At 41.6% G+C, this 17,121-nt stretch overlaps 1 protein-coding gene across 1 annotated transcript in view; it reads right to left on the bottom strand.

Moving 5' to 3' along the window:
* Nucleotides 1-12,043, bottom strand: part of PELI2 (pellino E3 ubiquitin protein ligase family member 2) — a 67,191-nt gene extending 55,148 nt beyond the window's left edge. The window contains exon 1 of the mRNA XM_029952886.1: nt 11,949-12,043. Coding sequence (XP_029808746.1) covers nt 11,949-11,966 — 18 coding nt within the window. The 5' untranslated portion in view covers nt 11,967-12,043. The remainder of the gene's footprint in view (nt 1-11,948) is intronic.
* Between the last annotated feature and the right edge of the window lie 5,078 nt (nt 12,044-17,121).

The raw sequence follows: 17,121 nt of genomic DNA on the forward strand, positions 1-17,121 counted from the left end.
ATTTCCTTCATTCGTATGAAGATCCAGTTCTCCAACACCATCTACTGAAAAGACTATGCTCTCCCCATTAAGAATTTTCGGCTTCCTTGTTCAATATTAGTTGACCATGTATGTACTTATTTTCATATACATATGAATGTGGTATGTGTCTGTGTGCTTAAATACAGAAAAGCAACAGCTGAGCTCTAAGGACCAGCACTATTCTATACATCATTTATGTATAGTCTAGTTTAGTCTTTATAGTGAAACGGGTATGTATTCTGCATCTCCATTTTATGTAGGTACAGAAGTTATGTGGTAGAGCAAGAATGTGAAAAGGCAGTCACATTTCACACTACCAGCAGAGTTACTGGGGTGGGGAAGAGTTTTCTTCATATATTGTATACAATTTAAAAGTTTTCAGAAAGCATATGACACTTTTTTATTCAAAAAAAGAAAACATGGCTCAGGCTGCGTAAGGAGGGGTGTGCAGCAGAGTCAGTGGTGCAATGGAACAGTAAAAAGGAACAGGAGACACCACTCTGCTACTTCCTAGGTAAGTTACCTCGAGCAATATACTTAACAAAGGAGTCTCAGTTTCCTTATCAGTGTACTGTTACTAATCAAGCCTAAGTGCAAAGTCATATGGGTTTAATAACACAGGACTGTGCCAAGCCCACACTTCCTGACACGCACTTGGCCTGCCTCAGTAAATACTGCTTGTTACATAACAAACAAGAACATTCTAATCAATACAGGTAGATCCTAATCATCCTGAGGAGCAGTCGAATGCAGGAGGGCTAAAACAGAGAAGGGGATGGAAAACAGGCACGAAGAAGAGTTCAAAGAACTGGAGCACTTTGTCCTACAAGCTAGTCAAGGATTCTTGGCAGACTTTAAACAATTAAAGGGCTGATTTAAAAGAAAAATTAGATTTTCTTCTGTCTGGCCTTGATGGACAGAAGCAAAACCAATACATACAAGTTACAGGAGAGAGGAATCAGATTTGGATATATATATAAACCTTCTAAGAGTTACAGCTATTGAAAATGGAACCGAGTTGCCCCGTCCTGGACCTGCTGTCCTCACGTAGTTATAACAAACTCCATGTCCTCTGCTTGCTCCGTAGGGAAGTTCCGGGAGAATGCGACAGGTGTGCTGCAGGGCAGATTTAGGTCCACTGAGGAAGAACGGACTAGATATCCCTAAAGTCTATTCCTTTAAGATTGAGAGGCTCTATGACATCTCAGGGTCTAGCCAGTTCAAGAAGTCTATCAGTTAAGTATTGATATTTTTAACCAGTGAAACTGCATAACTGTTCTCATTTTTACAAAGAAAGTTTCCAAGGAAAGAAAATGTGCCTGTACAGTTCATATCATATAGATTGAACACCAGTCAGAACCAAGGCAGTAGATCTTAAATTTTTCCAACTATGAGTTCACTCAGTGGGCATATGGTACACATGCAGATAATTAACTCTAATAAAAAATTCATATATTCATATTTTTGAATATCAATAAAACATTTTTAAAACTACTACGTATTCTATATCAGCACATTCTTACATCTGGCTCCAAAGGCCTATTTAGCTTAAGCAATAGTCTGGAAACAAATCTATGACTAATATATTTTAGGTTAAGTCCATTTGAAAATCATAACTCATTATGCTGTATGGACAGCAGGAAATGCTACAACGTCTTGTTCCACTAGGCAGTACAGGTATTTGCATTAAGGAAGAATCCAGACCTTATGGAGAAGCTTCTCATCAAAGGTTTCTCTTGGCACCTATTAGAATCTAAGTCATCCCTAAAAGCTGGGAGATGGGATGTTTCAGCTTGCCACAGAGTTTTACATACACCCAACATATCATTGCTTTCTTGATGAAAATCAGCATATTCTAGTTAAGAGCCAAATTCTTAGTGAGCAAGTTGTCAGCAGCAGCGACTAGTTTTCAAAATTTCTCATTATACTCTTTCTGTCACTGACCAGAAAGAGATTAAATGAGAAGAGAGAAAAATACCTAAGCCGAGTGAGATCACATAAACTGTTTTTGACTCACATCGTGGCCATGAAGCAATATTTCATATCTTATTTCACAAAGATCTCAACGGTAGTTCAACATAGAAAAGCTTGGATAGTCACTTGCTGCATATTTCCTCATACTGTCCTGTAGGAAATATCCATTCAGTGACAGAGCTTTCATCACCTTCTTAGGGGGGAAAGTGGCGTGTGGATAAACATTTGTAGAGCGACATCTTCCAGGCTGCCTGCTCAGCCGGTGCTCTGTCAGTAGGCATGTCAAGGAACCTTTTGATCAACATCAGAGCTCACAAAATACGCAACCAAAAAAAAAAGTCTCCCTTTCTGAAGCAGAAGTTTTCAATGAAAAGTCACTGACTACTTCTCCCCGATCTGTGATATCAGACATATGCTAAAGGCTGACTCATACCCTGCATGTCAGTGATTTCAACTTATAAGGGAAAATATTCTTTCATACACGTGACTCCTCCCCCCACACTGCATACCACTGACATTCTGTGACAAGCAACAGAAGCATCTGATAAGGGGATTTTGCCAAAAGCGTGTTCCTCTTTCTCCCTGAGGATGTTCTCCTCAGCTCTGAGGCTGGTGCTGCACACTTCTCAGCAAATCTGCCTTTGCTATGAGGAATCCACTTTTAATGGCTCTCAGGTTCTATTCTGGGCCCTCAGTGACAACATATTCATCAATTTCACCCTGGAAAATATTATTTTCCCCTTGATCTGGGAAGACTCGACTGCTTTACTAGAAAGGCCACTATACTTTGCCTGAAAATGACTCAAAAGTGTTGAGGGTTTCATACCATTATGTGACAAAGTTTCACAACAGAGAAAGCCCTGGAGACTATGGGCAAATAAATCATCTACCAAGTAAAATCCAATTTTCAGAGAGTCATTGTGGTACCTTCTATTTAAAATTTTTCTTTTTCTGTTGAGTGAAATTACCAACCTGGCACATTCACTGGTCTCTGGACATTAAGATTCACATTCTATAATTACACTGGGTTTCTGTTCGCTATGTGTATGATGTTATTTTGAGCTGTAGTATTTTACTCCTATTTTTATCACTCCGCTTTGAATTACTGATCCATTTTTGTGAACTGAAAACAAAACAGTAATCGTGGAAAATGAAAAGGTTAATAAAGTAATTTACAACCGCATGCTTATTATGTACTATGTACTAGTTGAAAGATACATATATATAATTTTTTTTCATGTTTATTTATTTTTGAGAGAGAAAGAGACAGTGCAAGTGGCAAAGAAGCAGAGAGAGAGAGAGGAGACACAGAATCTGAAGCAGGCTCTAGGCTGTGAGCTATCAGCACAGAGCCTGATGTGGGGCTTGAACTCACGAACTGTGAGATCGTGACCTGAGCTGAAGCTGGACACTTACCTGACTGAGCCACCCCCAAACTGATTTACTCTTCACAGCAACCTTAAGAAGGAGGCAGTATTATCACCCTCATTTTATAGACGGGTAAACTGAGGTGTGACCTCACTTCCCAAGGTCACGAAGAACCAGAATATGGGACCAGGTAGTCCAGCTCGAGAGCCTGTATTCTTCCCATGCTATGCTCTCTCTCAAATAGGTAAAATGAATGCACTGAAGCAGTTCTTGTAACCCAAGGATATGCCTTTGAAGGAGTAGATTAAAACATGCTTGCCCCGAGTAGTCCCGGATGGCTTCCTTCAGGGACCTTGCTGCAATAAAGCCATCCTACGTCCCTCAGAGATGGAATCTCATTAGAGAGTCAACAGCCAAGGGGTTGAGAGACCATTTTCCATCCTGCGTCTTAAGTCACACTGGGATGGACGGTACACAGAATTCCTTGGCAGGTTGGTTTAGTATTATATCACCTTCTAAGTTTTTTTCTTGATTGGTCAGTTGTTAGTTGTGACTTCCTCTTTTACAAGGTAAGCCTTTGGCTTTCTCATGCAGACTCCCCTCCCAATCTTGTAATAAGTCATTTTACTAATTAAAATAATTAAAGTAATTTTTAATTAAATTGATACTCAAGGTTTTCATGGTTAGGACTATGAATATGATGGTCACCGTTGAGTCTGTAGTATATATACCATGAGTAGATTTCCTTTCTTAGTAACTCTGCCTCTCCTGTAATTAATTATAACCTTGTGGGGCACCTGAGTGGCTCAATTGTTAAGTGTAAAACTTCAGCTCAGGTCATGATCTCACAGTACATGAGTTCGAGCCCCAGGTTGGGCTCTGTGCTGACAGCTCAGAGCCTGGAGCCTGCTTCGGAATCTGTGTGTCTCTCTCTGCCCCTTCCCCACTCATGCTCTTGTCTCTCTCTCTCTCAAAAATGAATAAACGTTAAAAAAATTTTTTTGAAATGTAACTTTCTTTATGCTTGCTTTGTTTTCTATTTTCCTATCACTGATTGATCCCCAAACCTCTGAAATGAAGGTAGACTCCTCTCTATAGAAATCCATCGGGTTCTCTACCGCTGGTTCCTCCCAGCCTCCACAAGCCTCACACACAGCCTTTCCTTTAGAGTCCCCTCCCGATATGGGCGGGATGACCTCTAGGACCACTCCACAACTGTGTGTCCTCTTATCCTCCCTAGAATTCCCTGTCTTCCTTCTTGTGTTGGAGCCCTGGTTTCCTGGAACACATCTTCCTTTCTCTTAACCTTATTCCTTTCATTTTTGTGGAGCACAAGCCCAGCAGGTAAAGTCTGCAGTCCTTGTCTATCTAAAAATATCTTCATTCTACTCACACTTGATGGCTCGGCTGCATAGAGAACTACAGGCTGGAACTCATTTCCCCTCAGAAGTAGTGTATTACTAGTATTGGAAGTTCCAGCTATTTGAGTTCTGATTTTTTATATGTATCTCAATTTTCTCCTCCTGGAAAGTTTTACTATCTTCCCCTTTATCCCTGGTGTTCTGAAATTTTGCAGCAAAGTACCATATGTGAATCATTTTTCAGTTTTAATGTAATGCCAGTAGAATGTAAATTCCATGACGGCCCAGATGCTTATCCACCTCTCCCCACCCCTATGCCTCGAGTGCACTGGACCATCCACATCTTGGAGCAGGTGCCTAGCGAATCTGGGTTGGATGAAGGGACAAGATAAGCCGGACTTGCTGGGTCCTGTTAATCTGGAGGCATACATATTTCTGAATTACTTCTCTGTAACTTTCTCCCCACTACATTTTCTGGAACTCATGTTAGTTAGGTGTTAGATTCTTGAATGGATACCCAGATGTTCTCCCCCTCTCCACTGTTCTAATTTTTTTCACTTTTATCTTCCTATCACTGGAAGCTCCGTTAACCTTTAGCTAGCAAATATTTAGCTTCTAGTTCCTTCTTTCTTGCAGGACTAACTCTGAGTAATCAAGAGGTCCCATATGTTTCACCGAAGGATCCAAATTCCAAAACTCTAGTATTTTTGAAATCCTTTCCTCTTGGTCTAGTTGGTCTCCTCAGAGAAGAATTCTTAAATCTCCTGGCTGATATTATCGGTCTGGCTTCCAGTGTTCCGGGAGCCAAGTGAGGGAAGGCAGTTGAAGATCTCACTCTCTGGCACACAGGCATTCACTTGTTCCCTGTGTTTTCAATAATGTAGCACCTTCCTGCTCTCAGCCAACACCCCCAAAAGAGAACTTGACCCTGCCCTCAAGCCAGATTCATTTCTCCTCATGAGGATCAGGGGCCTTGGTCACTCCCCAAGCACACCCTGACAGATTTCCAGGGCTCTGAGTGTCAGAGTCACATAGACTCCCTGAGTCCGATGGACTTAGACCCTTTTCTCCCAAGAGGCCTCTAGACTCTCTAGAAACCAAATATATCCACCCTGTCTCCGGCAGCCTTTAAACTCCCCAAGATTTAACACTCTTCCTCACCTGTCACTAAGACACCTGGACTTTTGTATACAGAAACAGTGCATTGTGCCCCTGGATGTGACCTTTTGTACAGTCTTGTTCTTGGGTCTCCCTCTCTGTTGGCTATATTTTTCCTGCTGATATAAAATAAATGTTTTGTATTGATTTTAAAATTTAAAAAATATATATTTCTTTAAGAAAATAACTCCAAATCCATCTAATGGGTGGAACAGGTTAGAACCTTAAGAATTTCAAATATGGGCACTGAGGTGGCTCAGTTAGTTGGGTGTCTGACTCTTGATTTCGGCTCAGGTCATGGTCTCATATTTGTGGGGTCAAGTCCCATACTGTGCTCTATGCTAGGCGTGGAGCCTGCTTAGGATTCTCTTTCCCTCTCCCCTGTCCCCTCCCCAACTCATGCTCTTTCGCACACATTCTCTCTCAAAATAAACATTAAAAAAAATTTCACAGAATAGCTGTGTGATACAAATGATGCTACTATACACATCAAGACAGAACATCTATAGGAAGTTGTAAGAGGATGGTTGCCATCCATAAACGTCAATACTGAAAATGTACATGATGCCTCAATGTTGATTGGCTATTTGAAAAATATTTCTTTACATTTAGCAACTTTGAAAAAAGCCTAGTTGGTTTCTGCTTGTTATTTTTTAAAAATATGTACTGATTTAAAACTATAGGTAATAGAATACAGGATATCATAAATTATTAATAGTAGTAATAATTAATAACAGTAATAGTAACTGACTTATTGCTTTCAGTGATCCATTTTAAGAGAAGGAAACGGGGTCTCATCAGTAGAGGCAAGATTCAAATCCAAGTAGCCAGACTCTACGACTCGATATCTTCCCTGTAACCACAATGCCTCAGAGATGCGAGTCCATCCAAGGCCAGCCCTTCCCCTGAAGTGCTAGGAACCTTCTCTTCCTGGATATCCAATTCTCATTATCCATTAATCCCCTTTTCTGTTCCTCCTCCCCGTATTACTGACTCCTTAGGATAGCATTCAAACATGCTTAGAACTCACTCCTCCTAAAACCCCCTTTTGGTCCTTTTCTCCCACCTCTTGTTATGCTATATTGTCTAACACCCTGAAGGCCGAACATCTTTAAAGAGCTGTCTTCTTGCACGGTCTCTACTTGCTGGCCCCTCTCACTCATCACTTGTCTAGAACGTGACGTTCATCCCCACGACTTTAATGAAAATGTTCCTGCCAACACCATTAAAGCTTGTCCACGCTCTCTAGCGTCATCCTGGTCTCCTCCCTCTTCCTTACCACCACATCCAATCACATTTACTGAGATGGTCAAATCTGCTTCTTACACATCTCTGGAACCTGTTCACTTCTCTCCATCTTCCAGCCACCCCCCACTAGGTCACTCTAACAGGCACCCCAACCTCAAGTCTTGCCCTCCATGTTGCACCCAGAGTGACTTTCCTAAAACAGAAATCTAATCAGTTAAAACACCTCTGTGGTATCTCCCTGCCCTTGACATAACTTTCCAAATCCTTAATAGAGCTTACAAGTCCTTTTGATGACCTGACCCACAGGTCTCAATGGATAAAGAGCTGGAAGTTCTGAAGTGTCAAGAGACTTACTATGATTGCCAGTTAACCAACAGTGGGAACAGTTGGAGCCCAGATTCTCTTGTCTAAACCCCACCTCTCTCTGCTACTGATGAAGTATTTCTTTTACTGTCTATTCTATATGGTCCAACCTCCTTGTCATTTCTATTAAGAAATGGGACCAGAAGTTCCATTTACAGGTAAAGACACATGGACTTAGGTAACTGGCCAGAGGTCACTCAGTGGTCTAGCTGGGACTCAGCCTGGGCTCTGTGCTCTGCTTTTTCAGAGAGCTTCACAAATCACAGGTGTGCACGAGGGGTAGTTTCTCTCCACAGCCACATAGAGTTGGAGTGGGGGGCTCTAAAGAGCACCCAACTCAGCATTTTAAGACCTGAACTCCAGTCTGGGTCCTCTCCTAACTATGTGAATGGATTCAAGTCCTTTCACTTGGCTGAATCTGGCTTCATTTGTTAAATGGAGATATAATACTGTCTTCTGTATGCGTGGGCACACACACACACAATGTTTACTCTGCCTTTCACAGCTCTTGAGGTAATCAAGTAAAAGAAACAGCAACGTACTCTACAAATAATGTTGTTGTGAGTACTAATAAAGGCAGGTTTGAAAGTAAAAATCTAGAGCATCCTTAACTAAAGAAAACATAGCATTCCTGTCTACTCTTTAATAAAGTCAGTTCTCTTCTGTTAGATAGGGCTACCAAACTCAAATAACTTAAACTGAATTCAAATCAAGCTTTCTCCCGTAAAGTCCACCGAGAATTTTTAAAAACAGATACTCTAAGATATTCTCTTTTGAGGATTATTTCCCTATTCTCAATTTCAAGAAAGAACATGTAAGCATATCTTGTCTTTCTGGACTACCTGAAACTAATGAATACCCCTGTTTGACAGTGTGCATTCTATACGGACCAATGCAGGCAAGAAGTATCATCTGTGGTTAAATAAATAATGTTTTCCATGATTTTAGCCCCTTTATTAAGATGGATTTATACTTTAAAATAATATTTCCAGGTCACTAACAAATGAAAAGGTCCTCTCCAAAAAAACTGTGATATGATTTATAGTTAATTTGTGCTTTCCATCAAAAATCAATGAAAAAATATTTTTAACCACTAACAATAAAGCATGCTTAATTTCTGCTTGAGTTGCTTTTAATGACTTCAAGGCAGTTTTCAGTTACCTCCCGAACTTATTTTTCTAATCTGTTTTGTGGCTAGGCAAGGATTTTTTTTCCTAGTTTACTGAATCAATCATTTTCATGTGAACCTTAAAATAAGGTTTGTAACCCACAAATCCTCCTGGTTAATATCTTTGTCGAGTATGTTCACAGGCACGGAACTGCCCCTCACCCACCCAGCTTTCAGACACACGCTTTATGTCTCTATGAACTTAGTAACTGATGAGAATTTGAAATTTTGAACAATTCTGTCATAAATGTAATCAAAACAAATCTAAGACTCATAAGACTCCCAATCAAAAGCAAGGAAATTGCAACAGGAAAAAGAAGGACAAAGGTTTTATTTTGAGAAGAGGAGCCAGATGATTGTAGGGATGAACTAAGAACACTAAACACCTTTAACTGTACTGACGCTGCCAGACAGCCTTCCAGAAATATGTACAACGAGAGTATAAATTGTAACTAATAGATTTTTGGATATATTATGTACTACAAGACTGAAATCAGCAGGAAATCTAATTAATGCCGTCAATATAAAATGGCAATTGACATCAAATGTTGGATAAAATGAGACTTTAAGAACTTTAATCTCTTTCCTTAAATTAAGGATAGTAAATGAAACTCCTTGGCAAAATAGCTTTCAAGAGTCGCTATTAACTGCAAGAGGCATATTATCAATTCAATAGGTTTAGTTATTAATTATAACTGAATAATGATCAATTCCTGCAGACAAAATTGATTGGCAACATATGAAGTGCAAAGTGCTAGGTTTTCAAACTAACAATTTAGGATTTTGAGATTCTAGATTATTTTATATTGAAGGAAATTATCCTTAAGCAAAGATAAAGAGAACATATTGGAGTTTAATACACCAGTTCCAAAAAGAATCAGATAACAGCGCATCATTTCCCCTCCTAAAATGCACCATTATCCGTAATTTCAGGATGAATAAGGTCTGGCTTCAAGGAGCTGACATGAAGCTCAGGGCGCGGGTGGGAGGAGCAGGGAGTGCGAGGGAAGCAACTATTATTAGCTCAGCGAACTGTAATGGAGCATGAGACAGAGCTGCTAGGGAGGGCGGGAGGCAGGAGTGTCCTGGCAGTCCACGCACACAGACACGGCCGCCCTATCTGGGGTCTGTGATGCAGCTCTACACGTGCGGTTCCTGAGGGGGTGACACGCCAGATCCCAAATGGAGAGAATCATCAATAATCCTGATGCTTGGTGATGGAGATTTCAAGTCATGCCACGTGGAAAGGGGAGACTTCCTTTGTGTTGTTTAAACAACTGAGAATTAAAGACAGCTAGAATTTAGTTCCATGTAAGAAAAAAGAGGCTCTAAAACTCAAAGTTGTCTGACTAGATGGGATTCGGAACAAGCTGTGAGCATCCGATAATAAAGTGGGGGCTGGAGGAGGTCTCTCCGACTCCAGTTCTGTAAAAGGGATACCAGCCTGTGTTGGGAAGTAGGCTTCGTAGAGAAAGGTTCAAAGCCATTTTAAGAACTGAGGGCTTCCATTTCTGGGGGTCTGTCCAAATAGGCACTCTGACCTATACTCAGGCTGAAAACTAAAAATACTGGTTAAAACATTCAAAACAGATAGCAAGAAGTGAGCTGGCCAGTTATTAAGAAGCATTAGAAGCCCAAAATCAATTGAAGGCGGGAATCACAAGAAGTAAGCAGGGGAGTCCAAGTGGCCTCTGCTTTGGAGGCATTTGCTGGTCTGGGTGGACTTTAGCTTTTGTTTGCACAGTCTCTTGGTGGCTAGAGGCAGAAAAACAACAACAACAACAACAACAACGCAGGGCCCCCAAAGCGGACCATCTAAACAGGACGTATTCCAGAGGGCCGCTCCCTCCATGCTTAGAACTGGACATCTCAGGACTCCAAAGACAACCACCTGTTCAAACGTCGGTGCTACGTGAAGGGAGAAGAGAGGAACATCCCTGCACCTCCCAGAACCCAGAACCACAAGCCAGACCTTACACAAGACTGTGGCCTGAAGTAACTTGAAGTCCCTAAAACCTCAAGTTGAGAGTTAAGTTTGCAGGGGTCTCTAGGGGTGGAAAGTGATTCCAGTCATCTGGGAGAAGCAAACAAAATTCGTCACTGGGGGAACTCACCTTCAACTCTGGTTGCAGAGAATTCTGCATAAAGTCTAAGAAACATGAACTCGTTGCAAAAGAAAGCAAAAAAAAAAAAAAAACCCACACACACACAAAAGCAAGGCACCATGAGTAGGAGCCAGCAAAAACAAGAGTGAGGGCAAGAACTATAAAAGCTTTAGCTGCTGCATTTACCAAAAACAGGATGGACACAAAAGCATGTATAAACATGCATCAAACACACAATACCCACAGCTAAGATTCTGGATAAGCTGAAATTTCATTCATAATCCATCTATTAGAGCTGCTGTAAAAGTTAACACGTAAGTTAACACATAAAGCATAAGTAACTAAACCCTGAGAATAAGTCTCTTCTTGGTAGTCATTAATTTTTTTTCCACTTTTTTATTTATTTTTGAGAGATAGAGACAGCATGAGCAGGGGAGGGTCAGAGAGAGAGGGAGACCCAGAATCTGAAACAGGCTCCAGGCTCTGAGCTAGCTGTCAGCACAGAGCCCGATGTGGGGCTCGAACCCACGAATCATGAGATCATGACCTGACCTGAAGCTTAACTGACTGAACCACCCAGGCGCCCCATCTTCCTGGCAGTCATTAGATGACAGCTTATCTCTATACAAAGAGCTGTACCTAGAACGGTGCTAAGTATTTGTATACATAGGCATATGTATGTATGTGTATGTATGTATGCATAGGCATATGTATGTATGTGTATATATGATGTACTATGTACATAAATGTGTTTTACATCAACACCAAGTATGCTTATTTTGAAACACACTAGCATAGGTAAACATGGTCAAATTTGTAAACTCTAAAAATTTAATTCTATCAACCTGACAGAAGATTTAACTTAAAAAAATTTCAATGAGCGCAACATTTGTTAAAGTGATACATGTATTCTGCATCAGATTTTGCCCCCTGGGTTTGGAGTAGAGCATTACCATTTCTGTGTGTTCCTTTCATTGCAAAAAGCAATTGAGGAAAAGGTGGGAAATGGTCCCACCAGTATGGCTTCCAAGTCAGAGTCTTCAGCTGACTGAATGTGGGACTAAGTCAAAATGAAACACTGGGAAGTTTCACTACAAAACGGAGAGGTTAACCGAGGTTTAAAATAACCAAGTATCTGTATTCTCTTTTGGCTCTCAGTGGAGTGTAGGGTTCTTTTCTTACCTTCACACTAATGTACATTTATAGGACACGTGTCAGGCAAAACCATCCAAGGACAGCATCATCCCCAGTCCACTGGTTTCAATGATGTCATAAAAGGGGATCTGATCCTGCTGGATATGCAGGACCCAGGACTGCCTCATAGGTGTGCTTCTCTAAGAAAGGTCTGTCATGATCCAAGCACCACTGCATTCGTCTCAAAGTTGATGGTAATAAATCAGAGGGATAAACAAAAGTGGGTTTATTAGACTATCTGTTGGATGCATTACGCACGGGAACAAGTGTTAAACTAGAGCTTCACACCTGTCAAAAGTTCAAGTTGAAAAGGTGATGCAGTTACAGCTGCTGATGCTACCTCTTCCAATATCCCACTAATATCTAGAAAGATGCCACATAGGAAGCGTGAGGGGGCGGAATGCCCCTAGCACCGAAACAGAAGCAGAACCAGATTCCAAGAACTAACACTTCTACTACCTAAAATCAATTCCTTATCATTGGAAAGCTAATGATTAAAATTTTAACCCCAATTTTCTAAAAATTTATAACTCTTTTTAAGTTTGGGGAAAAGAAAGTACAAGCAGAAAAGGGGCAGAGAGCGGAGGAAGGAAAGAATCCCAAGCAGGCTTGGTACCATGAGTGCGGAGCCCGGTCCCATGAAGGCATGATCACGACTTAAGCCAAGAGTTGGGTGCTTAACTGACTAAGCCACCCACACACACCTCCCCCCAAATTTATAATTCTGTACTTTCCTATAATATGTGATTTTTCTGGGTATTTCAGTCATTTAGTTACACAAGCAGGATTAACTGTGAACAAAATAAAAATTAAGGATATTATTTGAGGCATGCTTACAAAAAATTTAGGATTTTTAGATATAAAAGCCTAATGGTTCAGTTATATTAGTCTTCTTCCTTCCAAAATGTATGGATCTACTCATAGATTCCCAGAGTGGTTACATGATGCTAAAAAGGTTACATGATACATAGAACACAGTAAAGGAAAATATGACTAACAAGCACAAAAACAGTGTCTCTGTCAAACTAGAAATGTTTAAATGCCAATTTTAAATAGAAAATTTATGTTTTACATACATCTATTGTCTTCTCTAACATTTCTTACATATAACAGTTTTATAGGATGCAGGCAGGGGGGCTTCATGAAGACAAGATCTTCAATTCAGATCAAGTTATTAAAAAGCTGCCCTATATAGATTTGGAGTAATAAATTATTCTGGATCCTTAGAAGCAATGATGAGGTAACTCCCTGCTTTAGTTACATTGCCAGTAATGGTGCAGATTCACTTCACAGTTGTGTTGCTGCTCCCAGTGAACACAGTCAGAGGCTCCACTCAAGTACATAGATGCAGCTACACTTGTTTCTGTAGGTCTGTATTCACTGAAATTCATGAATTTGTACTGAGATCTCCAATTCCAATCTAACACCACAGCTTTCACTGTGTCTTCTCCCTTTCCATATTAGTAATTCTTTCTTGGAAGTCAAATCTGGCTCCAACTATCCTCAATATACTTATATATTTGATCAGTTCCCTTATATGGATCTAATCTCTTACTGCTGCTGCTCAGCCCCCAATCCCACTAGGGCACCCTCCTCACTCCACGTGGGCTTGAACCCTCTGGATCAGGAATACTGTCATATCCCAATCCATACAGGCCATCCATTGCACCCCTCCCAGACTCTAACACTCATACGAGACTGCCCTCCTTACCTGGAACTGGGCCCAGATCACCTCCCCCACACGCTGCCCTCCTAGGATGACACCCTCCTCACCGCCAGTTTGACCAGCGTGACCCCCAACCCACTTCCCACATAGAGGGCTGGCTTGCCCCCCATCCTGTCTGATGGCTTCTGGGCTGACCTACTGAGGAAACAGAGGAGGAGTAACTTGATAATGATCTTAATATAAAAGAGAAATGGTATAAGACAAATGCCAGATGGGTGCATCTCTGAAGTCTTTGCAGGTAAAATTTAAAAATAAATATAGCTAATGATAGGTTGGAACATTTTCATTTTATGTAACAGTCACAATTCCGAAAATTTCCACAGACATTTAAATTTCTATACAGGAATCACAGTTTAGAGCCCTGTGGAGCTTTTACTTAAAAGAAAGCTATGACAAGTTATTTCATAAAACAAAAAGTCATTTTGTAATATGAATAACCCTCCTAATGTATCTGTTCTCTAAAATCTGATTTTCACCAAATATGATTTTTTAAAATGCTGGTACTTAAGATATAAAGTTCACTAAATACTACTAGTCAACGTACTCCAGATTTTCACAACTTATGCCTAAATAGGCAAAACAAAACATCATTCCATTATAATATTGAACCCCAGAGCATTTATTTCCAGTAAAATCAATTAAAAGGAACTTTCCAGAAATTAACAGTCATAGAATGTCATCTCAACATGAGTGGCAGTGCATCTAAGTCTGGACAGAGCGGGGAGTTAAGCTAGGAATCCATAAAGTAGTTTTAGTGCAAACATGTAATGATTAGAATTTTAGGGATATGTAATTACCAGCATATTTATTTAGAAATTATGGTCTGAAATCTATCCGCGTGGGTTAGAAAAGAGCATAATGGCATCTCCCCTCACTTCTGTGTCATGAATTTCTATCAGGAAAGAACAAAGCCCCTTTTTGCCTCAAGTGATCCTGGAAATCAACAGAGTCTGGTAAACGGCAGGCATCAGGTGGCCACAGCGGGCTGGCCCCAGACTGGTACGCGGTGAGGTGGGCAAGGGTGAGAAAATAAGAGAGAACGGAGAGCTAGCACAGCACTGTGCACGCCTGCGTGGGAACCTGGGAACGAGGGGCAGGAGGGCTGATCCAGAGAGGGCTGGAGGTCGGAGGAGACAGGTGGGTCAGATCTACACCAGATAAGCATAGGCAATGAGGGAGAGTGGAGTTCGTCAGCAGTTACCTCAGTGCACCTGACTTTCTTGGTGACAGGCAGGTTTTAATGCTACGTTTTCCTTTGGAAACCCTAATTAGGGCAGTCAGTTCCTACACTGGCAAAGGAGTGTAGACTACTGTTCTAAGCATAGATCTTGAAATCAGATGGCATTCAGATCCAGGATTCCCAGTGTTAGCTAAACACCTGGGGCAAGGCTCATAACCTATGCCTCAGTTTCCACAAGACACAGAGATCCTAAACACTGGAATGGAGACAAGGGGAGAGCCAGGGAAGTCCCCAGGGAAGTGCTGGGCCACTGGGGTAGGTGTGGGAAAGCTGTGTGGAGGCTGCCTCAAGTCATAAGGCTTCTCTGGATAGGTTCTACTCAATGGTTTTTGGTAGCTTCCACCCACCTCTCTAGGACAAGGAAAACAGAGTGGCAAAGAACCAATGCATGCACAAGCTCTCCAGAGAAGATGAGAGTTTGGAGCTGTGACCACAGCAGCTACTTCTCTGTCACTATAGCTTTGCTGCTGCATCTGCTGGAAGCCTGTCTGGGCTTCCATCATTCACGCACTTAGCACAGGGCCTCCCTGGAAGCGTGTCCAGTTCAGGTCAATTACAGACCCCACCCACCTCATGTCAATCAGGGAGCTCTAGGGGAGGCTCAGGGCACCATAAACCTCATCCAGGGTCTTGCTCTCATCACCGGTTCGTCCTCTGGCCGGTTCTGGCCCTGGTAGCCTTGAGGGCACTGCTCCTTCTCGGGGCTTTAGCTCCTTCCACACCCAGTGCTCAGTTTGAACTCTCCAGTGCGTGGAGGTCTGGAGTAACTAGCCCCTCTACTCCGCTTTGAAACTGTTCTGTTAACAGCGGTGTAACGTCCAATGCAGCCTGGATCTCTAGACTCCCCAAGTCCATACAGCTGCTCAGGATTCTTGGACGGGTCTTATTCCGTTTCCCAGGGTCAGACCTCTGTTCTCACTGGTCCCTGTTACCGATCATGGTGATCTCATACACATGTGCACGTGTATTTATTCATTCTTGATGTACTAAGCAGCCAGCATTATGGTAGGCTCTGGGGACACATACACTGAAGATACAGACATATGCACATACCAAGACCTTCCAATTAGAGCACCCAGAGAGAGACCAACTGGCAGATGAGTGATTATAGAGCAATGTGGCTGCTGCTATGACAAGATTATGTACGGAGCACTAGGGAACCCAGAAAAGGCAGCAGCAGCCAACAGAGCACTGCATGTGCCAGCAAGGTTGTTACAGTTCAATTCAACTATACTTTACTTACTGACGTTTGCATGAGTCTCCCCAGTCCAAAGAAGAAAAGATCACCTTCTTAAAATACAGTAACCAACAAGCCCTAAACAGATGTAGCAAAACCTTCTTATTCCATTTATACATATAGAGATTAAACCATTACACAAAAAATAGATTATCTAAATTCTGAGTTGCTTCCATGGGTTAATAAAAACAAAATCTGCCACACTATAATGATCTCTGGTTTCTAAAAGGAGAGGAAGACACAAAACACATTATGTAATGTTACAGGAATCTTATCCCTATTGAACTTTGAACAGATGACCCTTTCTCAAGAGCAACAATTGTACCAGCTGTTTCAGAATGAACCATTAATGAATTTTTAAAAAGCCACTAGAGGGCAAGATAGCAGTGAACTTTCCAAGTTAGAAGATTCCAACTTAGAAACTGCAGAGCACATCAAGTCATAGTCACCACCTGGTAGGATAGGAGATTTGGGATTAAGGAAGTGAAGGCCACAGCAGAGAATCTCCTGGACACCGAGCCTACATGTGAAAGCAATATTATTTTTTCTAATGTTTATTCATTTTTGAGAGAGAGAGAGAGAGAGAGCGTGAATGCGAGAGAGAGAGAGAGAGAGAGAGAGAGAGAGAGAGAGAGCGAGCGAATGTGAGCGAGCGAGATCGAACACAAGTGGGGAGGGGCAGGGAGGGAGACACAGAATCCGAAGCAGGCTCCAGGCTCTGAGCTGTCAGCATAGAGCACAACGTGGAACTCGAACTCCCAAAAAGCAAGATCATGACCTGAGACAAAGTCAAATGCCCAACCGACTGAGCCACCCAGACGCCCCTTGCAAGCAATATTAAATCACTTTCCTGAAGTATTCCACTAACTGAACATGGAGCCCTTTACATGAAACCAGCCCATTCAATTGAACATCTGAACAATCCATCCATTCTTTTGCACCTGCTGATTTCCAAAAC

Source organism: Suricata suricatta, chromosome 9, assembly GCF_006229205.1.
Source record: "Suricata suricatta isolate VVHF042 chromosome 9, meerkat_22Aug2017_6uvM2_HiC, whole genome shotgun sequence".
NCBI classification, from domain to species: Eukaryota; Metazoa; Chordata; class Mammalia; order Carnivora; family Herpestidae; genus Suricata; species Suricata suricatta.